At 39.6% G+C, this 26,462-nt stretch overlaps 1 protein-coding gene across 2 annotated transcripts in view; it reads left to right on the forward strand.

The window, feature by feature from the left end:
- The first annotated feature begins 7,693 nt into the window (after positions 1-7,693).
- The window catches only part of LOC123514203, a 64,980-nt gene continuing 46,211 nt past the window's right edge, over positions 7,694-26,462 (forward strand). The window contains exons 1-2 of one of the 2 annotated variants that reach the window (XM_045271865.1): positions 7,694-7,861; positions 21,544-21,642. In XM_045271865.1, the coding sequence (XP_045127800.1) occupies positions 7,709-7,861; positions 21,544-21,642 (252 nt within the window). In that variant the 5' untranslated portion in view covers positions 7,694-7,708. Of the gene's footprint in view, positions 7,862-11,059; positions 11,186-21,543; positions 21,643-26,462 lie in introns of those variants that run through there. The other variant, XM_045271864.1, reaches the window with a different exon arrangement.

Here is a 26,462-nt window from a genome sequence, read left to right on the forward strand (position 1 = left end):
ACTTTTTTTCCACAGTTTTGTTTTCTTGCTGTTTATTTTCAACAATGGATCCATTTCTATCATCGATCTTTTCCACAGTTTTGTGTTCTTGCTGTTTATTTTTAACAATGGATCCATTTCTATCATCGGTCTTTTCCACAGTTTTGTTTTCTTGCTGTTTAGTTTCGACGATGGTTCCGTTCTTATCCTCCATAACTGCTTTATTCACAGTTTTGTTTTCTTGCTCTTTAGTTTCCAGCAAAGTTTCGTTCTTAGCAACAGGGATTGATAGCAAGATTTTGTTTTCCTGTTCTTTAGTTTCTAAATCATTTCTCCCCTTTTCAACCATCTTATCCAAAATTTTATTCTCCTGCTCTTTACTAGCTTCAATATCTGTCCCGTGTTTATCACCAACAGGTGTTTGTACCGTTTTGTTCCTGTGCTTAATGGTTTTAACGATGGTTTCATTCTTCTCGGCAATAGAATTTTCCACAGTTCTGTTCTCTTCCTTAGTTTCAAAAATGTTTTCGTTCTTATTATCAATTGTTTTCTCTAATGTTAAGTTCTCTTCTTCTTTAGTTTCCAGAACTGCTTCATTTTTGCCATCCATGCCTTTTACCTTCGTTCCTCCATTTCAAGAATAGTTACAATGGCATCACTCATGATCTTGTCTGAGCTAATCTTATCCGTATCATCACTATCAGTGGTCGTTTCGTCCATCAAGTGTTTGGGTGTTTGTATGTACGTGTACGTGTATTACCTGTTCGTGTGCCTGTACGGATCTCGTCATCAGCTGAGGGTCTGAGGACAGCACCCAAACATTTTTGTATTTAATTATCTGCAAAAGCTGTTATTCCAACATTTACAATTTCGATTGAGTGAAGATATTAAAAACGATGTCTTGCTGCCAACTTTTCGTCGTGCTCCTGCACGTCTCCCTTGCCGCCCCCGAAGGCGGCCACCACGCAGAGCACGACGAAAAGTTGGCAGCAAGACATCGTTTTCAATATCTTCACTCAATCGAAATTGTAAATGTTGGAATAACAGCTTTTGCAGATAATTAAATACAAAAATGTTTGGGTGCTGTCCTCAAACCCTCAGCTGATGAGATCCGTACAGGCACACGTACAGGTAATACACGTACACGTACATACAAACACCCAAACACAAACACACACACGCACACACGTAGTCACTCACAGACACACACACACACACACACACACACACACACACACACTGCATCATAATATGTACAATGGAAGAGAAGGCAACACCCCCCCCCCACACACACACACACGCCCGGTAGCTCAGTGGTTAGAGCGCTGGCTTCACAAGCCAGAGGACCGGGGTTCGATTCTCCGGTCGGGTGGAGATATTTGGGTGTGTCTCCTTTCACGTGTAGCCCCTGTTCACCTAGCAGTGAGTAGGTACAGGATGTAAATCGAGGAGTTGTGACCTTGTTGTCCCAGTGTGTGGTGTGTGTCTGGTCTCAGGCCTATCCGAAGATCGGAAATAATGAGCTCTGAGCTCGTTCCGTAGGGTAACGTCTGGCTGTCTCGTCAGAGACTGCAGCAGATCAAACAGTGAATTACACACCGCGTAGTGTAATGGTTAGCACGCTCGACTCACAATCGAGAGGGCCGGCTTCAAATCCTGGTAAGCGGCGAGGCAAATGGGCAAGCCTCTTAAAGTGAGGCCCCTGTTCACCTAGCAGTAAATAAGTACGGGATGTAACTCGAGGGGTTGTGGCCTCGCTTTCCCGGTGTGTGGAGTGTGTTGTGGTCTCAGTCCTACCCGAAGATTGGTCTATGAGCTCTGAGCTCGCTTCGTAATGGGGAAGACTGGCTGGGTGACCAGCAGACGACCGAGGAGGTGAATTACACACCTAACCTAACCTAACTTAACCTAACACACACACACACACACACACACACACACACTGCATCATAATATGTACAATGGAAGAGAAGGCAACACACACACACACACACCGTGTAGTGAAGAGGTTAGCACGCTTGACTCACAATCGAGAGGGCCGGGTTCGAATCCCGGCGCGGCGAGGCAAATGGGCAAGCCTCTTAATGTGTAGCCCCTGTTCACCTAGCAGTAAATAGATACGGGATGTAACTCGAGGAGTTGTGGCCTCGCTTTCCCGGTGTGTGGAGTGTGTTGTGGTTTCAGTCCTACCCGAAGATCGGTCTATGAGCTCTGAGCTCGCTCCGTAATGGGGAAGACTGGCTGGGTGACCAGCAGACGACCGAGGTGAATTACACACACACACTGCATCATAGTATGTACTGTTACTGGGGGAGTCTGTTTAAAGGCCTTGTGTGAAGCGACTCAGTTGCAGGCAGACCTCTCGGCTTTTTATCAATGGGCAAGTGACAACAACATGTCCTTCAACAATAATAAATTTGAACACATGAGTTACACACAAGGTGCAAATAATATTAGACATGTTTATGCAGCACAAGATGGCTCTAATATTGACTCAAAAGAATGCATACGAGACCTTGGTATTAGCCTTACCTGTGATGGCAGTTTTACCAATCACATAACCAATGTGACAAAAAAAGCTAGAGGCTTGGATCCTGCGCACCTTTATAACAAGAGACGCCTTACCTATGTTGACACTCTATAAAACACTCGTACTGCCACAGTTAGAGTATTGTTGTCAGCTCTGGTCCCCATGGAAAGTTGGTGAAATACAATCACTAGAGGCTGTTCAGCGAAACTTTACAAGTAAGATCACAACTATCAAACACTGGGAAAGACTACAAAAACTCGATTTATTCTCCTTAGAAAGACGCAGGGAACGGTATGCCATCATTTACATATACAAAATTATAACTGGCTATATCATAAACAGCCTCAGTATAAGAACATTTATAAACCAAAGACTGGGACGATTTTGCCAAGTGGATCGAGCAAACCCCAGAGCGGCCACAAAAATAAAAACACTTAAGGAGAACGCTTTTGGGACAAGAGGACCTATGCTCTTCAACGCTCTACCAAGGCACCTACGCGACTCAAACATCAGCCCGGACCAGTTCAAGCATAATCTAGACAAGTTTCTTCGTTCGGTACCAGACCAACCCAAGTTGCCGCACTACCACATTCGTGCTGCCAGCAATAGCATCACTGACCAGCTGGCGCTACAACGAGCAGACGGCATCTACTAATGGCGGCGCATCAGCGTGGCCTTGGGCAGTACTATCTGCTCAAAACTTCGTTCAACAGGTTCAACAGGTGTGTGTGTGTGTGTGTGTGTGTGTGTAATTCACCTCGGTCGCCTCCTGGTCACCCAGCCAGTCTTCCCCATTACGGAGCGAGCTCAGAGCTCATAGACCGATCTTCGGGTAGGACTAAGACCACATCAACACACAACACACACCGGGAAAGCGAGGCCACAACCCCTCGAGTTACATCCCGTACCTATTTACTGCTAGGTGAACAGGGGCCACACATTAAGAGGCTTGCCCATTTGCCTCGCCGCTTACCGGGACTCGAACCCGGGCCTCTCGATTGTGAGTCGAGCATGCTAACCACTACACTACGCGGTGTGTGTGTGTGTGTGTGTGTGTGTGTGTGTGTGTGTGTACAATGGAAGAGTAGATACAACACACACACACGCACACACACCGGGCAGGAGCGAGGTGGAGGGAGGTGTCGGTCTGGGTCCAGCCAGCCGGTCCATTCATATTCAACCAGTCACCTAATCAGTCAGTCAGTCAGTTTGTTAGTTTCTCAGTGTTTTCAATCAGTCAGTTGGCCATAAATTCGATAGCCAGTCTATATAAGTTTTCAATTTATCCAGTCATTTTGTCAGTTTGTCAGTCTTGCCAATTTTTCAGTTTATCAGTCTGCAATCAGTCAGCCAGTCACAAATCGATAGCCAATCTACATACCTTTTCAATTTATCAACCAATCATTTTGTCAGTCTTTTTTTTTACCAATTTTTCAGTTTTATCAGTCTTCAATCAGTCAGTTATATTAGTACATAAGTTCAGCCAGTCGTTTGGTCGGTGTGTCAGTCAGTCAGTCAGTCAGCCAGTCAACAGTCAGGTGGAGTGGTTACTGGTTAGTGCATGCGTTGACTGCCCAATCATTGCACTGTCTTATTGTTCACAAAGTCGGTGTCCTAACTCAGCATTTTCAAGTTTTATATTTTTATACGTGTGTCCTCGTGTCCTTCTGTTATTTATGTGTCGTGTTTATGTACATACGTGTGTGTGTGTGTGTGTGTGTGTGTGTGTGTGTGGTACAAGAGGTAGCTCACAATCATAAAGAGGGGTTTTTGCTAGTGAATTTCTTAGTCACATTGTTTAGCATGGTAAGATCGACAAACTCACTATTTTGTAGATACCGTGGAATATTTCTCTCTCTCTCTCTCTCTCTCTCTCTCTCTCTCTCTCTCTCTCTCTGTTTTCTTTACACTTTAGTATAAGAAAGGTTTTGATGTTTTTATTTTCTGTGCAGCTTTAGATGGAAGGAAAGTAACATTAGGCAAACTTTAGAAGAGAAAGATATAAAAATTAAAGCCTGCATTTTTTGACTTGGGTACAATTGGAGGAGGAAGTGATGCAGAAAGGTGGCTGTTTAGAATCGAGTGGAATTTTGAATGGAACCAAATCAATAATGTGGATTAATAAATGCGTAGGAGTGATGCAAAAGGTGGTTGTTTAGGTTCAAGTGTAATTTTGAATGGAACTGAGTCAATATTGTAGATTAATAAATGCTTGGATTTTAACTCAGATGTAGTAAAAGGAATTATATATGAAGAAAATAAGTAATGGTTAATATCTGATTTTTTTTTAACATGGGTATAATTGTCCTAAAATATAAAGTAGTTATATTAATAGCACATTAGATTCTCAAGACTTCTAAAGATGTGATTGACATTTTAGAAAGTTAAAAAAAAATGAACAAAAATTATTTACTATTAATAAGCATTACATTTTTTTTAATTTTTAAACACGAAAATAAATAAAAATGACCTTAGTTACTATTAAAAAGTACAATAACTCTTGATAAAGGTGATAAAATGAGAGGAGGGAGGTTTCCAGACGACTCCAGTATTTGAGTGTTGAATGACAGTATTTGCAAAGCAGTATACAAACATTGATACCCTTGAACAGTATTGTCATTCATGAGTAAAGATAAACACAAGAGTGAGAGTTAGCAATGCAGTGGCAGCGTGTGCGTGCGTGTGTCTGTTTGTTCGTCTGTATAGTATTGCCATTCCTTAAATAAAAAATGTTTTATACTTTCTTATTCTTTCATTCCCCTTCCATTTTCCAGAGGCTTTGTGTGAAATGTGGGTGGAGAAAAGTTGGTGATATTTGTCTATACCAGGCAGCAGGATGGATGGATGGAAAGATGCTTCAAAGATGTGAAAACCATGTGAATTATGCATGCTTTGGGGTCCGAGGGGTCGCCAAGCGCACGGGTTCGAATCCTGTCCACGGTCCGAGTGTAGGTTGGGCTTCCTCACTCAGGGCAACAGTTTCCTAGCGGGTGGGCTTTCAGATAGGAGGTACCCAAAAAAGTATCCCCTTTAGCCCATAAATTTCCGTGTAAAGCCCACATGGTATAAATAATAATAAAAGAAAGAAAATTAAGCTTTCCACAAAGAAGTATAGTGGCATGGAGTAGCCTGAGTGAAGATGTAGTGTCAGCAGGGAGTGTGCAAAGTTTTAAAGAAAAGTTGGACAAATGTGGATATGGAGACAGGACCACATGAGCGTAATGCCAGGCCCTGTAAAACTGTAACTCAGTAAACACACACACACACACACACACACACACACACACACACACACACACAAAGAAGAAGTGGTGTCAGCAACGAGTGTGCATAGTTTTAAGGAAAAATTGGATAAGTGTAGATATAGAGACGGGGCCACACGAGCATAAGGCCAGGCCCTGTAAAACTATAGCTCGGTAAACACACACACACACACACACACACACACACACACACACGTCACTGCAAGGGAACACAAAGGAAGAATAAATAAGACTGGCAACTTCCACTCCCGTCACTAAAAGGAAATGAAGAGAAAATAACATTGCCATCGTTTGAGGTTAATATTCAGACCACCATAGACCCTTGCTAATATCAATAAAATAGTTTAATCACATCCGAAACTCATAAAAATATATCCCAGTACTGAAGGGGTAAAAAAACACTCAAAACACTCACCCACACCATCACTCCCTTGTCCTTCACCCAACAGCATGACTCATCCGTCCTTTCCCCCGACAGACCGCACAGTGCAGATCTGGACCACTAAGGACTTCAGCCAAAAGGAGCACAAGAGTGTCCGAGGTAACACTGACTTTTCATGATCTAGAGTGTCCTCTTGTTCGTCTATCTCCATCCTGCGTCAGTGTTGCCAGGTCTTGTCTGTCTATCTTTTCCATACGGTTTACTAACTTATACTTCGTTAGTAGGTCTCCTCTTTCCCGTCTATCCTTCAAAGTTGGTAGTTCCATTTCCGTCAGTCTTTCTTCATAGGGAAGGTCCTTTATTTCTGGTGGTGTGTGTGTGTGTGTGTGTGTGTGTGTGTGTGTGTGTGTGTGTGTGTGTGTGTTGTGTGCATCCATGTTTCCTTCACTTTCCTTTGGTTAACTCAATCGGACCTCCACAGTGGACGAAGACTTGCATTCTGAGTGGACCCATTTCTTTCACTTTTTCTGTTGCCCTTGGCTGGCTTTCCCCTCTTACATAAATAAATAAATACATAAACAACCCTCACCTAACACGTTGGCCCCTCACAGTAAGATGGGGAGGCGGACGTCATCGCGCTGGACATGGTGGTGACAGGGAAGTTTATCATGTCCTGTAACAACAAGAACCAGCTCATCATTTGGAGTTTGCGTGGTGAGGTGATGGAGATGGTGGACACGCGACACGGTGACACCTACTCTGCTACTCTGTCCCCCTGTGGCAGCTTTGTTGCCACGACTGGTGAGAACACATGTAATCCCTTCAGTACTGGGACACACTTTTACCTTGAGATTTGTGTATGATTAGACCATTTTATTTATACTACGAAGGGTCTATGGAGGTTAGAAGATTAATGGCTACAGTCTTCATTATTTTAATTCCCCACATGAGTTTTTGAAAGTGCTTAAAATCACCAGATAGTAAGCAGAATGAATAAGGGAAAGTGTCATGCTAACCCCTTCAATACTAGGACACAATTTTACCTTGAGATCTGTGTACAGTAAAATCCCTCTTATCCGGTATTCGAGTATCCGGCAACTTCAAGTATCCGGCACATTTTTCCCCGAGCCTTAAAATCAATAAAAAATCAATGTGTACTCGATGTGTATCGATTGAAATTCCCGCGCGAGGCATACTTTGTCCCCTCGCCACCAGAGCGCACTGCTTCGCGCCACCCACGGTCCACTACACTGTGTTCACTCAGTGACTCAGTCCCACGTGTGCTCTGTTTATTGTCTGATTCCTTTATCATGCCTAAAGTTGTAGAAAAGAGGAAGCGTGTTGTGCTTACACTTAAGCAGAAGGTAGACATTTGTCGACGATTAGAGAGAGGTGAAAGCAGACAGAAACTAATGGCGGAATATGGTGTGGGTTCATCAACTATTTATGACATTAAATTACCAAATGAAAAAGTTGCGCGATAACATGAAAGCCACCGACACCCCAAAAGCAGCGGAAAATCGTCACACACTGCAGTATCATCGTGGTGAAACGATGGACAAAGTGTTATACGAGTGGTTCAGCTTGAAAAGATCAGGAGTCACAATTACAGGCCCAATGTTACAAGAGAAAGGGCGTGCTTTAGCTAAGAAGATGGGCGAGGAAGGGGCATGCCAGTTATCTGATGGCTGGCTCCACAGGTTCAAGGTTCGACACGTATACTTTATTTTTGTAACCCATCAACTTATTTCTAAGAGGAAAGTATTAAAGAGAATGTTAGTATTGTGTGTTGGTGAGTGTGAGGTAGCAACGCGGGTGGCGAAGCGCGGCACGGCGATCAGCTGATCTTTGTTATGGTAAGATGCGTGAGTGTAGGGTGGTGAGTGTTAAGTACTTGAAAGTTGAAAGGGATGGAAAGCAGGGAGAACTGATATGTAAGTGATCAGTAATACAAATATTTACTGAAAATTTAAAACGTTATATTACATTTTCGATATAAAACATATTTCTACAATTATCATACTCATATAATATCACATATGTCATGTAAGAAGGGAAAATTGAATATTTTAGGGATCTCAAGTCGAAAGTAAGCGATGATGAGTCCCTCTAGTAGGGTAAGAAAACACTACTATACTTGCCATCAACCACAATTTAACGTAATGACGCATTATTTTCAAGCTTTCCTCTCATAGTTATTTATATTCGTTGGTTAACACTGTTCTGTCTAGGGAAAATTCCCTAAATCGTACAATTGTATTGACGCTCGACCTGTTTCCGGTGCGGCCGACTTGGCATCCCTCGAGTTGGTTCACTGCTTCATGCTCAGATCGTCCATAAACCCATGGTACAATAACTTTTTGATAGGTAGACGCACGAGAACATTATTGGAACCACCAGCTGACTCAGTGACGTCATCCGGTCGTGTAAACAACTCCATATCTTCGAGTGAGTGTACACGTGTGGCAGAATTTGATCTTGAATTGTATGTCTCATGTGCCTTAATATTAATTTCTTATTGTTAGTATGGGCAAAGCTAGACCTTGTGCAGTGTATAGATGCACGCCTGCCAAGTCTAGTAATTTTAAATATAAATTCCCCAAGAACAAGACCATCGCAAGACAGTGACTCCAAAAATGCTATCGTGCTGACACAGTAAACGTAAATAATGCCGTGATTTGTGAGCAACATTTTAGTTCAGCCCAAATTAAGCGCAATTTGAAATATGAGTTATTAGGTTCCCCAGTTCCAAGGAGTTGGAGGGATCTAAAACTGAGGCAGTCCCTGATCAAAATCTGCCATTTCGTGGACACGATAATGGAAGTGGCCTTTCTGCAGAAAATACAGGTAAGGAAACTTAGATTTACTGGCTAAATCTGATCAGTTTCAACACTCCAAATTAGAAATTGTATAATCTGCTTATGCCTAATGAACGAAATTAGTTCTACTAGTAGCCTAGACCTAGTCCATAATTTACAGGCTATGCCAGCCTTACAGGCTACTGACTGTACCATGGTACAATAATTTTTGATGTCTCTCGTTATTGTACCATGGGTTTACACTCAAGAATAAAGTACCTATATGAAGTGTGAATAGTTTAGGGCCGATGCAAGCTAAAGGAATGGATTGCCACGTTTAAATAGCGGTATGCACTCACGGTCCATTCATATTACATGCATTTCAATGGCTTACGGTCCCCACTGAAATGCATTTAGTATGTGACAGCACCGTAAACAGAGCGTGACCGTTCCTGTATAGTGTGGATCGCCTTTAGACTCATACGTGCATTAGCCTTTAGCCTCTTGTAGTTTTATATGTAGAGAGAACAGTGAGGTGCTGAAGAAGACGACGAAGGTACATGAAGGCGAAGAGGATTAGAGGAAATCAATGTGCATTATGCAATTATGCATAATGTATATGGCTTGAAAAATCCACTAACAATGTTTTTGAGCCACATCTACTAGGCTATCTGACATGTCTTTATCCGTACAATATCTTGTCTATCGCTATGAAATATCATCAACATTCAATCACTAATGTGTATCTATCATATTTAATTTTCAACTGCATAACTAATGGATCATGAAAAGAAAAAAGTTTTATATTAATCATTCATGATTTATTGAGTAGCAGACTATCGCGATCAGAGCTGGCTAGGCGAGTGGATGACGTCACAGAAACAGCGTTTCAGAAGACTTACCAGTAGGGCTGTGAGTTCAAGACTCTCGTGCGTCTACCTGTCTCTCGTTATTATACCATGCATAAACCAATGCACCAAAGCTGGAAAACACTGTATTATCTCATTTGTATGAAAGATTTACCGTCTAAATCATTGTGCCACAGTATGCCACGACTATTACGAGTATATGGTAGGTAGCTTCGAAACATGGATATAAGACGGAAAATAAGAAGCATAACTCGGGTGTTCACATACATTTTCAATGGGCGGCTGATAATTTGGGTAAAGGGGGGAAGGAGAGGCAGCAGCGGACCAATAGCGCGTCGGCTTCATTCTTGTGGCCTCATATGCCACCTCCTCTTACTTTAAGGCGGGTTCGTATGTGTCAATATGCGACTGAAATTGCAAACTGCTAGAAGTATCGACTGAGCCCTTCTATTCGAAACACGTTCACACAACACGACAAGGAACTATCGGCTGGTTGGCGGGAAGTGAGTATAAACAAACAATTAACTACCCAACAAGATGTATAGCTTCCTGTGTGGTGACGATGACAATTACGATCAAATAAAATCATCACAAGTATTTAATCCTCACCAACAACACTGCATAGAGGGAAGCAGTCATCGGAGAGTAGCAGCTATCTCATCGAACGCCTACCTATTTGCGTAAGCATTTTTTTTGTTGTAGAATTAACTTTTTCCCTCACCAACTCTACATATCAACACCACATTTTCACCTTTCTCCATGACGTCACAACGAAAACAAAGTCGCAAAGCGACTGAACAAGACCAACAAGTTGGTCTTGTTTTGCGAGTGGTTTTTCCAGTCGCTTTGTACCAATATTTAGTCTGAAACTTTACCGACTTGCAATTTCAGTCGCACATTCACACGTGAACCCGCCTTTTTTGAACCTCCTTGGGCTCTACCGTACGTATACTAAATACGGTAGTTGAAAAATTAATCAAAATTAATTTACAACAGACACTTATTTTATAACTATTGAGTTGTATGAATCTTTCATTTAATTATGCAAAAGAAAAAAAAACGCATATACTATTTTGATGTATGATCAATCAAGTGACTCCATATAATATGCATAAATGGTAATGTTAGCATTCTAGATAGCATATTTTTGTTTAGCATATTTTTTACAGCAAGGCTAGGTAGCATATTTTTACTACCTAGCAGAAAATATAGTAACATTAATAAGTGTCATGCGTGATGCGTGTGTGAGAACTTGAGAAATTGAGCTGAACGTGAAGTAAACATCAAAACAACAGCCTCGCAAACAGTGGACTGAGTGGAGCAAAATCCACGATTGCCGTGAACCTTCAGCATCATGGCCTCAGGTAATGTGCCCCATTGGTTCACAGGAACTTGCTACATCCACAGCACAGTTAAGGAATCGTTGGGGATGTTTGAGGTGGTAAATATTGGGAGGTATGTGTGATTGTAAACAGACCGGCCAGCTGCCGCGCCTGTGGTAGCGTCACAGGACCACACTTACCTGGTTGGCTACCCTGGGATACTGTGGTATTTCGGCAACTGGATAATTTAAGGAACTAGAATATATAGGGTAGAACGGATCTGTACGTACGCAGGTCTCAGTGAATAATTACAATAGAATATTGTTATAGACGAGTTATGTCCTGTACCTATGCAAAGTACAATAGGTTAGTCAAGATTTATTAATTGTAGTGAAATTTTGACGAATAGGAACATCAGTATTAGGTGGAATTAGTAAGTTAGTCAAGATAGAAAGATAGATTTCTGTAGATCAATTGTGGAATAAGTAGAGAATAGTGAGTGGGTCTTAGTAAAGAAAAAAAAAAAAAAAAACTGGAAAAAGGAGAGGACCCAAGTTAGTGTAGTTCTGAGCTCATAAGAAGCCGAAGCTCTAACAACAACTTTAGGGGGCAGGGTTCAATGCTTGTTGGGTGTGTAGGTGTAATAATGTGTAGGAACATGTTTGGGATATATAGGTAGGTGGTATGTGTGCAGGTGGATTCATTGGATGTGTGTATATTTGGCAAGTATGTGTCAGTGTATTGGCAGTGTATGAGTATGGTGGGCATTTTTTTTATTCATTTTTTATTCTTTGTTATAGGTAGCCTAAAATGCTTGTAGGTCTACTTGAAGAGTATGGAAAGTGTTGTTCAGCTTCCATCCATTAACAGCACAGGCAATTTTATTTGTAGTGGTATCCATATTAGGGCCCATATCACCATCCAAGTGCATCTTTGGTGTGAGACAATTACACCTCCACCTAGAACCTTGGTACCATGGTGACCTGTAGGTAACTTCAAACCACTAGACAAATGACAAAGTTTCAAGATGGCATGTAGTGAGATTTGAACCTACACAAGGACATCTGCCCGATCCCCACGCTCACCACCTTACCCACTACACCACTGCATTTATTGGCTGTATGTATGAGTGTGCTGGCCAGATATAGGTATATTTTTATTTGTTTGTTCAGGTTCTGCTCCAGCAAAAAAGTGGTACTCTACAGAGTTTTCAATATTTTAAGAAATACTGCAACCTATAAAAATATGAGTCAATTTGCAGTTTCTTCCAACCATGGAATCTAATGTGACTCATGATTTTCTGGTGATAAATGTAATTAATTAATTGATGGTACACATAATTTCCATCATAAATTAATGTTTTTTGAGTTATGACAAGTTTCTCAACTCCAATAATTTATGTCTATCTCTCATTCCCAATGGTCTTGGAGACCTGTGAAAAATCAGGGTTTTTGGGTGGTGGAACATTAAATTGAGCAATGTACATTGCAAAAGGGATCAGTAATCAATAAAATCGCATAAAAGTCTCTGAAAATACTTCATTGGTGGAGGAAGCAGTGGCAAGTGTTGCTTTGTTATTGTTGAGTAGCATTGCCAGTGATTTACTATGTTTCTGGTTGTATCCACTATATTTAGTGAAAACTTCAATGGCTAACTAATCAAACTCAATATTATAACCTAGCAAGGGGGCACAGCTTTCCTGGATCACCCAAGGGTTACTAAACATATCCTAACATTAAAACCTAGCCCAGGGGAACCTGCACCCTCCATTGGACTCCCCAACAAGGGTTATTAACCAAACCCAACATTATTACCTCCTTGAAGGCCTTGTAATGATTTCTTTAGGACAATTTAGTTTTTCTCTTTAAATTGAGATTATAATGTGTTGAGTTTGGTAGTAACCCTTGAGGGGCTTCATTGGGGGTGTAGCTTCTTCCCCCCTGCTAGAAGGTTATAATGTTGGGTTTGGTTAGTGATGAGCATTGAATTGAGTTCATAATGTTGGGTTTGGTAGGTAACCCTTGGGGAGGATCCAGATGTAATGAACCCAAATTCAGGGGTAGCAACTCATGAGATCTGCAGAACGCAAGTCCTACGGAAAGAAAGGTCTCAGGTGCCCGCTGTGCTTCATGGTGAATGTATTTTTTCTTTAGTCAAATGACCCACACGTTTTTTCTAATGTTTTTGATGTGATTTGTTCCACATTGTAGGATAATGCCACGAGGTTCTGAGCTGACAAGGGAGCAAATTGCAGCAATATCATCACTCTGTGTGGATGTGGGAGGAAATTGCAACAAGTATATTTCAATCCAGTCTGGCGTAGCACTATGCATTGTTTAGAGATGGACAAAGAAAAGTAAGGCTGTGGTAGGTGATGACCTGCCACTCAAAGTCAAGAGGACTGGACTGACTAGGAAGACAGTCTAAGAGAACTCTTAAGATGCTTCAGTGATAGGTGGAAGTTGAACCTAGAATCACAGCTATGGAGATAAAAGAAAAGAATCCTTAACTCCTGCAACAGGTGTCTGTTAGGGCAATCCAACCCTGCCTCAAGGACAACTTCTGCTATGAGCATCTGGCGCCACGTCATAAACCCATTTTAACAGAGACACAGAGGCAAAAATGTGTGCAATTTTTTTTAGGAAATATTTGAAGTGGGACAGTTAGAAGTGGAAGGTGTTGTGGAGTGACAGTGTTATGTTTAATGTTGCTGGAAACTGGAGGTAAGGTGAGGCTATGACCAGGTGCAAACCTGTACCACCCCAGTCAAGTACAGGCAACTCGATTTACGCGATAGATGCGTTCCAAGAGGCATCGCGTATATCAAAATTCGTGTAAAACAAACATGTATTTCTCATAAGAAACAATAGATAATAGGGGAGATGCGGGATGTGGTAAAAACAAAAATTGTACAAAATACTCTATTTATTTGGCTAAATTAACATGTTTTTATTATTTACCATTCTAAATACTAGAAGTGTATTTAAAGTAAAGGGAAAAGCAAGAAATAATAAGAGAAAGCAAAAAATATTAAGAGAAAACAATAAAACAAAGAATATATAAACACAACACACTGCATCACTGCCTTAACCACTCACACCACAATCAGTCACCATCTTCCTCTGACCTTTACCACTTTATAAAAAATCCACTTATCAGTAATAACCCCTCATGCAGAAGAAGATAAAGGATGTTTTGGGGCCATTGTGGTGAATTATAGGCAGATTGAAGAGATTCCATCTGTACTCAGTGCTGGCAGACTGCAAATGAGGCACGAGAAGAGCGGAGCTCCCACCTATTGGCCAGCTGTGGAACTCTCTGGCGCGCAGTTTGAAATTGCATCTGGTGCTCAGTTTGAAAATGTGGTTGGGCCAAATTGCGTATAACCAAACCGATCACGCAAATTAAATGAATCATAATATTTTTTCAGTCGCGTTTTAACAAATACGCGTAAATCAAACAGGCGTAAATCGAGTTACCTGTACCCTGATATACACGCACACACACTCAACCCTTGTTTCTCCGAACTTTAGTTTATCTAGTGTCCCCATGATTTAATAATTTGAACTCCACGTGGCATATCGCGGGAAGAGGGCAATGGCAGGTATAAATAAAGGATGCCATGGTGTCACGGCTCAGTCACCTTGTTGTTATGGTTGGGAGTAGGTGTGCTGCCGCCATCTCCACCAATATACTGGAGAAACTTTGGAATATAACGTATCTGTCCAGTATTTTCATCCGATGTAACGGATCCTCTTTATAATTGGACTTCGGATATAACAACAGACCCCTGTCCCCATATCGTCAGTTATATCAAGGGTTATCTGTGTGTGTATATATATATATATATATATATATATATATATATATATATATATATATATATATATATATACACACACACATACAGGCAACCCCCATTTAACGAAGGTTCACACAACGAATTTTTGCTACAATGAAGGTTTCGTTTTACTACCATCTGCTCGTTTAACGAACACCAAACTCGCTTTAATGAAGTTTTATCAAGATAATTTTTTCCAAATTTGAAAGCCCCACTGTATCATGCAAGCTGACAGGCTTTTGAATACACCAGGAGCTGCTGGTACTAAGGCCTGCCTCAGGAGAAATCCTGAGACACCTGTTGAATAAAGATCAAGATCAAGCCTCTCGTGGACAACACAGGCACCGCCGATACAAATGCCTGACTCAGAAGAAATTCTGCGTCACCTGTAGCATCAAGATCAAGATCAAGATCACGCACCACTCACTCCCAGTCAAAAAATAACAGCATCACCAGCAGCTCATCTTCCCTAGTTCAACTTACCACCAAAACGCCCTGCAATGTGGCTTAATGTTCCTAAGACCAGAAAGTGTCTTACTCTCGAAGTGAAGCTGGGTATTATTCACAGACAAGAGAGAGGCCAGAAAACTAATAACATTGCTTGCCACCATCTTGACTCCATCTACTGTCTACTATTTTCAAGTCAGCAGACTCTATTAAGAAGGCTGGTGAGACCGTATCTTCCTTGAAAGCTAAAAGAACCACCTGAACTCGTGACTCTACAATGGATAAAATGGAAAGCCTTGTGGAAATGTCGTACATAAGTTTTGTATGCGGTACCATGATGCGCACTTTGTTTACATTCCACAGGTTGCCGGTTAGTGTATTTCCCGTTTCACTCTCCCTCCCTTCATAAAGTTAAGATCATCAACATTATAAAGTTACGTACATACATACATTACTGTACATTATAATGACTTAAATTAAACTACCTAAATGTTTAACTTCATAATTTTTACTTTCATTAAACCTTTTACTGTATTATGATGCACTCTCGCTTTGCTTACTCTCAATGGAAGTTCAAATCAGGGGTTAAACTTTAAACTTGTTATAATCAGTTCGCTTAACGAAGTGTTTTTTAGGAACGTAACCCTTCGTTAAGCGGGGGTTGCCTGTATATATATATATATATATATATATATATATATATATATATATATATATATATATATATATATATATATATATATATATATATATATATATATATATATATATATATATATATATATATATATATATATATATATATATATATATATATATATATATATATATATATATATATATATATATATATATATATATATATATATATATATATATATATATATATATATATATATATATATATATATATATATATATATATATATATATATATATATATATATATATATATATATATATATATATATATAGTAAGGTCTCGGTTTACGTCAGAGTTACGTTCCTGAAACATGACGTAAGTTGATTTTGTATTTAACTCGAGTTTCCGTACATTTCAAAGCATATTATCGAGTTTTCAACCAATCATTGTCTATGGTCATTCAGGTAAGTTAAAGGTTATATTGTTATATTATTTACAACTATGTAGGAATATGAAACACAAGCTTGTTTTTGTTGTTGATTAGGGTCACGAATGCGAAGGACTGCAGGTTGCCGAGAGGGGTGGACGCCTGAGGCCGCCAGGAGGGTGGGCAGGTCGAATGTTGTGACGCCCAGGGCGGACAGCTGGGAGCGTAGTGCAGTGCGGTGGGAGTAGAAGCGTGGGCAGCGGGCAGGAAATGCAATAGGAAAGGGCAATAGGGATCAGCAGACAGGCGCAGATGGTGCAAGTGAGCTGCAGTGTCGTGTGGCCCAGGCGAAGGCTCCGGAGTTGTTATTGTTGTGATGGGTGTGCGAGCCCTCAAGGTCGTCAACCTCCCCGTTGTCATGGTAACGGGCTTCCCATTTTCTTCTTCCCTCCCTCACACACAGCTGCTGCCTCCTTCTCATGTCTTTTAATTATGTCCTCTTTTTCTTGTAGCATAATGGTTTTCCTTTTCTTAGCATCACTGCTGTCACTAAGAAGTTTTCTCTTTGGTGCCATTGAGCAAGATACTAAGAATTTGAGTCAGTAAACGCAGAAGTAGGATAACACTCTTGCCAGGGGCGATGGTGTGGTGGAACTGAGGCAGAGTGTTATTGTATTCAAACGTGAGGCGGGTGGTGTGGCGGGCAACCACCAACAATAACAATAAATCCCGCACTTTACGATTTATAAATTTTCAATTTTTTTAATCTTAAATTGCCTTATAGTGGACTGACGTGACTACGAGTTTGACGTAACTCGAGACCGATGTAACCCGGGACTTTACTGTATATATATATATATATATATATATATATATATATATATATATATATATATATATATATATATATATATATATATATATATATATATATATATATATATATATATATATATATATATATATATATATATATATATATATATATATATATATATATATATATATATATATATATATATATATATATATATATATATATATATATATATATATATATATATATATACACATATATATATATATATATATATATATATATATATATATATATATATATATATATATATATATATATATATATATATATATATATATATATATATATATATATATATATATATATATATATATATATATACATATATATATATATATATATTTTTTTTCTTGAAGATTTGCCAGACTATGGGGGGAGTGGCATGGGCCTTTCCAGTCATTATGGCGGCCCATATGCGATGATTGCTCTTTTCCTACTTGTCAACTTGTATTTGTGTAGGTGATTTCACAATTTTGTGTAGGCTATTCCACCATCCACATATACTGAGAAGTTTGAGTGATTGTAATGTACTGTAACCCACTTAATATGTATACAGTCCACAATACTTATGTCACAGTTTATAGAATAATTTCAAGTATAATACAAAACACATTTCAGCTATGGTGCGGCTATTTCGATCCCAATTGGGCGCGATAGCCGAGGGTTAAGTGTATAATGAAAATTCAATTTCTCGTGGTCAGAAACAAGCGTCATCACATCCTCATGTGACTCCATCAAGCCAGCACTGCACACTCTTATGTAAGTCAATAAGTTTTTCTTTGATATACTGCATTCATTATGGAAAATAAATCAGGGGAGTAAGCAAATTGAAATATGAAAATTCAACTTCTTTGCGGTGAGAAACAAGCATCAATGTTTCCTGGTCAAGACGGCCCCTGACCACGATGTCCCTCCCCGACAGCCCTGTGTTTACCATGATGACCCCGCACCAAATTTTAGGTTATTATCCTCTTATTTCTTTCATTATGTTAACATGTTAACCGTGGATGGCAACTCAGTGTTCCTGAGATAGTGTTTTGTAGTATGGAGCGTTAAAACAATAATGTATTGGTACACTGGTGTACTGTACCTTGTGCATATAGTGCATATACGTATCCAGGGTGTAACACGACTTTCTGTAAATATTGAAAGAGGTAAGAGAACATGCATTTCTAAGCAGAAAATGTTATATACACAAATGCATTTTAACCCTTATGTTCCGGTGATTAAACTATTTTCCAGTATCCCATGACGGATAAAAATGGTAAACCTAGAAATTGTCAGAAGACTGTTTGAATACTAATAATTATTTTCTCTTTGTTATTGTGAATGCAATGATGTACTTTCTAGCTCGATGTGATCTCTGAAACTTTAGTTATTGCCTCATCAAGGATTCCTCCTCCACCCGCTGTGTGATCCATCAAGAAGAAACAGCTCGGTGAGTGATGACACCGTGCAAACACTCTCTCTCTCTCTCTCTCTCTCTCAGAAGAGTTACCTTCTACCATTTTATTATAATCGAAGATAATGAAAAAACGAACAGGAAAGATGATAATATTTTATTCACTTTGCTGAACAAATTTAGCGTATGTGTCCCTTCACTCTTAACAGGGTGCTTTCGACACGGCGGGTCGCTGGGGTTGCCAAGTGTCGCCCTCAGAATGGGAGAATGGCTTAGTTACCCCTAAATGTACAGAGCTAGTAGCAACACCACGGGTGGAAAAAGAAGCCAGATACTTCCATTCACCATCTGACTCAAGAAACCGTGCATGGAGCTCAAACATGAGGCGCGAAAATTCTTGATTACGGGAATGATCGCCGTCGCTACAGACGCACTGATGCAATCGTTCATATATGATCGCCGGAATTTAAGGGTTAAGGTTTTGTTTACCTGTAAGATGATTTTAAAATTTCTGAGAGGTGCGCAATAGTCCATTGTGTTGTTCATGAGGTGACGACGACTGTTGCTGGCTTGCTGCACCAGCCGAAGGTGCCACTTGGCTAAATACCGAATGTTTTAATATTATTTTTTGCAATCTTACATTTAAGACAGATTGTATCAACAAGTATGTAATTTACTGATAAACATTACACGATAACATTATTGCGGTGATTAAAAGCACTCATGTACGGTACTACGTGGTACAGTACCTATCACTGGGTGAGGAAGGATGGGGAGGGATACGGGAGTGGGGAGTGACTGATTTATTAATACAATCTGTCTTAGTATAAGATGCTCTATTAACAAGTATAATTTAAAACCATCTTACGGGTAAAAAAGAAACTGAGGCTGCCGTGGTAAACATAGGGCCATCAGGGGGGCCGTTGGAAGGGGCCGTTGTAGACGGCTGTTGTGGTCAGGGGCCGTCTTGACCATGACCCAGCGTCAACACATCCTCCTCAGCTGACTCCATCAAGCCACCACTACGCACTCTTATCTAAACTAATAACAATTCCAATATTGTCATGCATCATATGTTTCTGAACTGCTTACTTATCCATGGAAATACATGTATATCTTATATCTCACCAAGAAATACATAAAAAGTGATAAAATACAGCATACTGACATAAGTGCTCTCACCATCCTCACGCTTGGTGCCCTCACACCTACACAAACATATCCTTGTAAGAGCTGATACGTATTGGCTAAGTGTCCACCATCTTGAAAAGAAGAGGCCAATGACAGGCCTTGATATATGACAGATAGCCTCAAGCATAAACAAACTGTGTGGTATAAAGGAGCGCGACTTCTGAAAAGCGGCAGGATCATACCTGAAATGCTCTATCGTAAGAGCCACGATCGTGCCTGATGGGCTATAAGGGTTAAGGCTTTTAATTCATGAGCTGGATACTCTCTGTTCCCCTTGGATCTTCTAGAGTCTTCCATACGTCTGTCTGTATGTCTCATGACCATGTTTGCTGCTACGCTAGGCAATGATCTTAATAACAAAAAACACTTAATAATATTATCCCAGGCAGTACAAAACAACAGCCAAACAACTGCAAACAACACTCCTGAGGCATTGAGGCAGCGTGGTACCCCAGCATGCAGTCAGCTGATTGCGCAGTGCTGCGTGCAGTTTGTTGACCGCGGTTGTTATTGTTCGCACTCCAAAGCAAAGTTCGTCCTCCAATGCAAAAAGAACACAATTTTTTTGTTCGTAATCCAAGTTGTTCATACTCAAAAGCGTTCGTACTCCAAGGTACCACTGTATAAGACAGTAACACCACCTCGAGAGAAACCTGAGAGCAACCTCGTTACCGTCCCTCTAAGTGTTCATGGATGCCATTTCACAACAGGAGGTTGCTCTGATATTGTTAAAGTTTCTTGGATCCAGCTCCTGCTCTTCTTGTGCCTCATTTGCAGTCTGCCAGTACTGAGTACAAACAGAATCTCTTCAATCTGCTTATAATTCACCAAGATGGCCCCAAAACGTCCTTCATCTTCTTCTGCATGTGCGGTTACTTTTGATAAGTGGATTTTTGATAAAGTGGTAAAGCTCAGAGGAAGATGGTGACTGATTGTGGTGTGAGTGGTGAAGGCAGTGACGCAGTGAGTGTTTTGTTTACGTATTCTTTGTTTTGTTGTTTTCTCTTATTATTTTTTGCTTTCTCTTATTATTTCTTGCTTTTCCCTTTACTTTAAATACATTTCTAATATTTGGAATGGTAAATAATAAAAATATGTTAATTTGGCCAAATAAATAGAGTATTTTGTACAATTTTTTTTACCACATCCCGCATCCCCCCTATTATGTATTGTTTCTTATGAGAATTACATGTTTGTTTCTGAATTTTGATATACTGCGATCGTCTTGGAACGCATCTATCAGCGTCATCGAGTTACCTGTATATATATATATATATATATATATATATATATATATATATATATATATATATATATATATATATACACACAAACAGTACAATGTTGACTTATGAGCACCTCTGCATATGATAAATTTTAGATGCAAGCCGTCTCCTGGTTAATTTTTTACTTTGATAAGTGACATCTACAAGTGACATCTACCAAACATCCACCACAACCTGACCAGTGTATGTGTTATATATTATATGAAAATTTTGTTATAGGAATACATTTTTGCCATCATGGATAGTAATTATTACTACATAATGTAAAATTTTCTGTTTCTAGACGATTTGCTGCGGAAGAATCGTGGCCTTGGGATGTTGCTCTCCAATTTGGGAGCCAATAAGGACAAGGAACCTTCCAATAATGGAATGGCTGTACAAGGTATGTCTGAAACTGCACTCTTAGATTAGATATAGGTATTTCTTGATTTATGTACGTTTAGTTTATGCAATTTTGAAATAACATAAAGGAAAAAACCTAGTAATTTTTTTCAAATTATGCAACTTATTTAGAATAACACATTGTCAAGATGCTTTGCTGGTATGGCAAATCTTGACACAAGATTCCACAAGATGTTTGTTTGAGTTGCCATATTGCCATCAAAGCTAATTGCAGCAAAGAGGTGCTTCGCCTTCAGGACTGCTAGTGATGCATGATAAACATCTCAAGGAAGGTCAGCATGTGCTGTCTTGCTGTCAGTTAGATGCTGTTACTAAAACAATGACAATCCTTTGTTTATTTCAAATGAGAGATACACGAAAGCATTTTATGTAGGATGCATGCCCAGTTGCTTTCTCTCAGATGCAGTCCTTCCAGGTATATTGAATGCACCTTTTTCCCAAAATTTTGGCTCTAAAAGTTGCCCTGCATCTAATATACGAAGTTGAGACTTCCCGTAGACTTATCTTCTCCCTGATGCTCACTAACCTAGCTTATGATCAGTATCCCTACCTACCCTAACTGTATGCATCATTGTTATTGTTATTATTGGTATTGTTATTATTACCAGTATTGTTACTTTTAAAAACTAATGTTTGTAGAAATGAAAGCAATCTAACCTGTGAGGCTGTGATGCATGTCTATAAATATCATCTGACAGCTTTTCGGTTGGAACCCTGACTCGCTGCCATCTGACGATGATGAGTAACACCTAAGTTCATGATCATAAAGTTGATAGTGGAAGAAAATAGATAAAAGTTGCTTGTGAAAAAAAAAAGTAAGCCAGCAACAACAAAAGAGAAAACAACATGAGAGGGGCTGTTGCAAAGGCTATCCCCTGATTGTACATCTGATCCAATCCCATCATTACAAATCACAATCAGCACCCTCACTGTTATAGCAGGTGGAGGAAGAAGATCCAGCTACACAATTTCCTACAAACCATAATTGGTATAATGTCAAAGAACATGGCAATAGAGCAGTAGCAAGGACTTTAAGGCCAGAAAAAAATTATACATGTCTGGAAACAGCAAGAAGACCAAATGAAGGTAAACATGACTTTTGTTGCTATCCCCACATTGTCCAGAACTGAGGATGACATTGCTCGGTTTTTAGGTTTTGTTTAGTATCCCTTGTGGGCTGTGGTGTATACTGATACAGCCAGAAGTGTAGCATTGGTAATGCTGCTCATTTAAAAAAACCCAACAGCTGAGCAACTGCATCCACCCTCTGTTGCTCCCCCACCCCAAGTAGTTTTTTTTTTTTTTTTTATTTCAGACTTCTTTTGTAATTCAGATTACTTGATGTAATGCTCTCTTACCCAAAACCCCAATTTCCCATAGTTCATTTATGATTGTAGGGAATGAGAGGTAGGCATAAGATTGAGTTTAAAAAACAATCTTAACTCAGAAATATTTGTCTGCAACAGAAATAACATATACCATCAATCATTTCACTACATTTCTCACCAGAAAAACATAAGCCACATACCAGATTCCATAGTTGGGTAAAACTGCGAATTGATCATGTTTTCTGCTTATAATGTGTTGCTAGATTGCTTTCAACAGTACATGCTTAAAAGAACTAAAATTTTTTTTCTTCAGAATTTGACCTGAAATGGGGGTTTTATATGCCCGTGTGTAAATATATGCCATCAAATACGGTAATCTAATTTACATTGATTCGTAAGGGAAAAATGGTTGTGGTTCACTAGTATATATATATATATATATATATATATATATATATATATATATATATATATATATATATATATATATATATATATATACAGTAAGTCCTTGTTATATGGTAGTTCTTTATCCAGTAAATTCACAGTTACGGTATTTGGAATTTACTACCCTTGATTCGATATACAGAAAGAAAAATTCACATACGGTATCCACTTATGTCATCCGAAAAGGTCCAGCGCTGGGGAGCAGGGGTAATGACGTCATCCACTCCACACCTCCCCGCCACTCACAGTACTGACTTTAACTTGACCACCCTTAGAGCCTGTTATCTCTTCCTCACCCCTTTTTTTTTTTTTTAACTGCATTACATATTACTTACATGCATTACTAATTAGATGAATAAATGGAATATTAAAGGGTCTATTGTAAGCACAAATATATTCATAATAATTATGGCAAACATTTAAAGCCTACTATCAGCAGCAAATCATGCAGCAACTGATAAAGGGAACAGATGGGCCTGGCAAGCCCACTATCAGAGAATGGTGGAAGTCGTATAACATCAAGCACGCCTTAGATAACATCAAGTCATCTTGTGACGAAGGGAAGTCATGTACCATGAACTTGGCGTGGAATAAAGTATGGCCAGAATGTGCGCATGACTTCCCAGGCTTCATTGGAGACGACATTGGTGCAATCAGAAATGCCATAGTAAATCTGTGCCATAGGACTGGCTTCAATGAAGTTGATGATGATGTTCAAGATCTTTTGGAAAGCCATGCTGAATCTCTCAAATGATGAACTTATAGAGCTAGCAAGGCATCATAGGAGGCAGAAAAAGAGGGAGACGAGGAAGAAGAACCTGTGCATGGCCTGGACATAAAAACTCTTAGAGAATGTCTCAGTGATATCAAAAAAGTTCTGGAAAACCTGAAGGAACATGACCTAGATCCTGTCAGGAGTAGCAAAGTGGCTCATGATGTAGAGAAAAGTTTCAAGATTTATCACAAAATCTATGAAGAAAAAACAAGAAAAAACAAACAGTCTTCCATCTACTCGTTCTTCAAGCCAGTCAAACATGCTGTCCCTGTCACACCTGCCAACCCTGCTACAGCTGGCCCTTCCACATATGCTTCCGACAGTGCAGAACTTCCATTGAGAGTAAGTAAAACAAGAGTGCATCATAGTACAGTAAAAGGTTTAATGAAAGTAAAAATTATGAAGTTAAACATTTAAGTAGTTTAATTTAAGTCATTATAATGTTCACTAATGTATGTATGTACGTAACTATAATGTTGTTGATCTTAACTTTATGAAGGGAGGGAGAGTGAAACGGGAAATACACTAACCGGCAACCTGTAGAATGTAAACAAAGTGCGCATCATGGTACCGCATACAAAACTTATGTACCACATTACCACAAGGCTTTCCATTTTATCCATTGTAGAGTCACGAGTTCAGGTGGTTCTTTTAGCTTGCAAGGAAGATACGGTCTCACCAGCCTTCTTAATAGAGTCTGCTGACTTGAAAATAGTAGACAGTAGATGAAGTCAAGATGGTGGCCAGCAATGTTATTAGTTTTCTGGCCTCTCGTGTCTGTGAATAATACCCAGCTTCACTTCGAGAGTGAGACACTTCCTGGTCTTCTTAGGAACGTTAGGCCACATTGCAGGGCGTTTTGGTGGTAAGTTGAACTAGGGAAGATGAGCTGTTGGTGATGCTGTTATTTTTTGACTGGGGAGTGAGTGGTGCGCGTGATCTTGATCTTGATGCTACAGGTGACGCAGAATTTCTTCTGAGTCAGGCCTTTGTATCGGCAGCGCCTGTGTTGTCCACGAGAGGCTTGATCTTGATCTTTATTCAACAGGTGTCTCAGGATTTCTCCTGAGGCAGGCCTTAGTACCAGCAGCTCCTGATGTATTCAAAAGCCTGTCAGCTTGCATGATACGGTGGGGCTTTCAGATTTGGAAAAAATTACCTGGATAAAACTTCGTTAAAGCGAGTTTGGTGTACATTAAATGAGCAGATGGTAGTAAAATTAAACCTTAGTTGTAGCGAAATTTCGTTGTGTGAACCTTCGTTAAACGGGGGTTGCCTGTATATATATATATATATATATATATATATATATATATATATATATATATATATATATATATATATATATATATACATACATACATACACACACATACAGTGGAGACTCAATACTTGAACGTCTAAATACTCAAACTTTTCAATACTCAAACACAAAAGTTCAATTTAATACTTGAAAAAATACCTGATAGTCAAACGTCCACACCCGTGGCTGTAAACAAAGGCTCCTTGGTGTCCCCCTTCCCCCTCTACCAGTTGTGACTTGTGATGCCACGGTCATCAGAATAACATTCTCCTGCGTTCTATCTGTAGTTTTTCATTTGTAAACTTATACAGTCAGCGCAAAAGAAATGGCCGCACCCATTGATATCATGTCAAATCTACTCTTAACTAAGAACATAAGGTATATAAGGGAGAATATAACACAAATACTGCTATATTTTGTTGTTATTAATATTTTGTCATACTATCAGACAGCTTTGTTAGAATATTCCAAAGTTGCGTCATCCATCAGTCCAGGAATTTGTCCGTAGAGCTTGAACGCCTTGCACTGAAAGTTACCAGTTACTCTTTTTATTTCATACCACACATTTTCCCTGATATTTCAGTCTGGAATATTCCCTTGCCACCTTACGATGATCTACACAACATTAACTTTATTGCCAATGAACCCCCTTGCAGTTTTCAATGCAGCATATTGCGGTAAAGAAATTGACCTATATGGCATCTCTAGGGATTACGCCAAGCGTTTACGCGCGCGAAAGATACCACTGCACTCAGTCAACACTCACCACCATGGCTCCAGGCTGTCTGGGTGGTCAGTGAGAGGAGGTACTTCTGGTTTTTCCCCTCCTTTTTCCTGACATCGTTCACTGTACAGAAGATATCGTTCACTGTTTTCCTCTTCCGCTGATCGTCATCACAACAGAATGGGTCCTAGCAAGCTCAGTATGGAAATAAAGGGCATTGTGT

The sequence above is a fragment of the Portunus trituberculatus genome, chromosome 37 (genome assembly GCF_017591435.1).
Source record: "Portunus trituberculatus isolate SZX2019 chromosome 37, ASM1759143v1, whole genome shotgun sequence".
Taxonomy (NCBI): Eukaryota; Metazoa; Arthropoda; class Malacostraca; order Decapoda; family Portunidae; genus Portunus; species Portunus trituberculatus.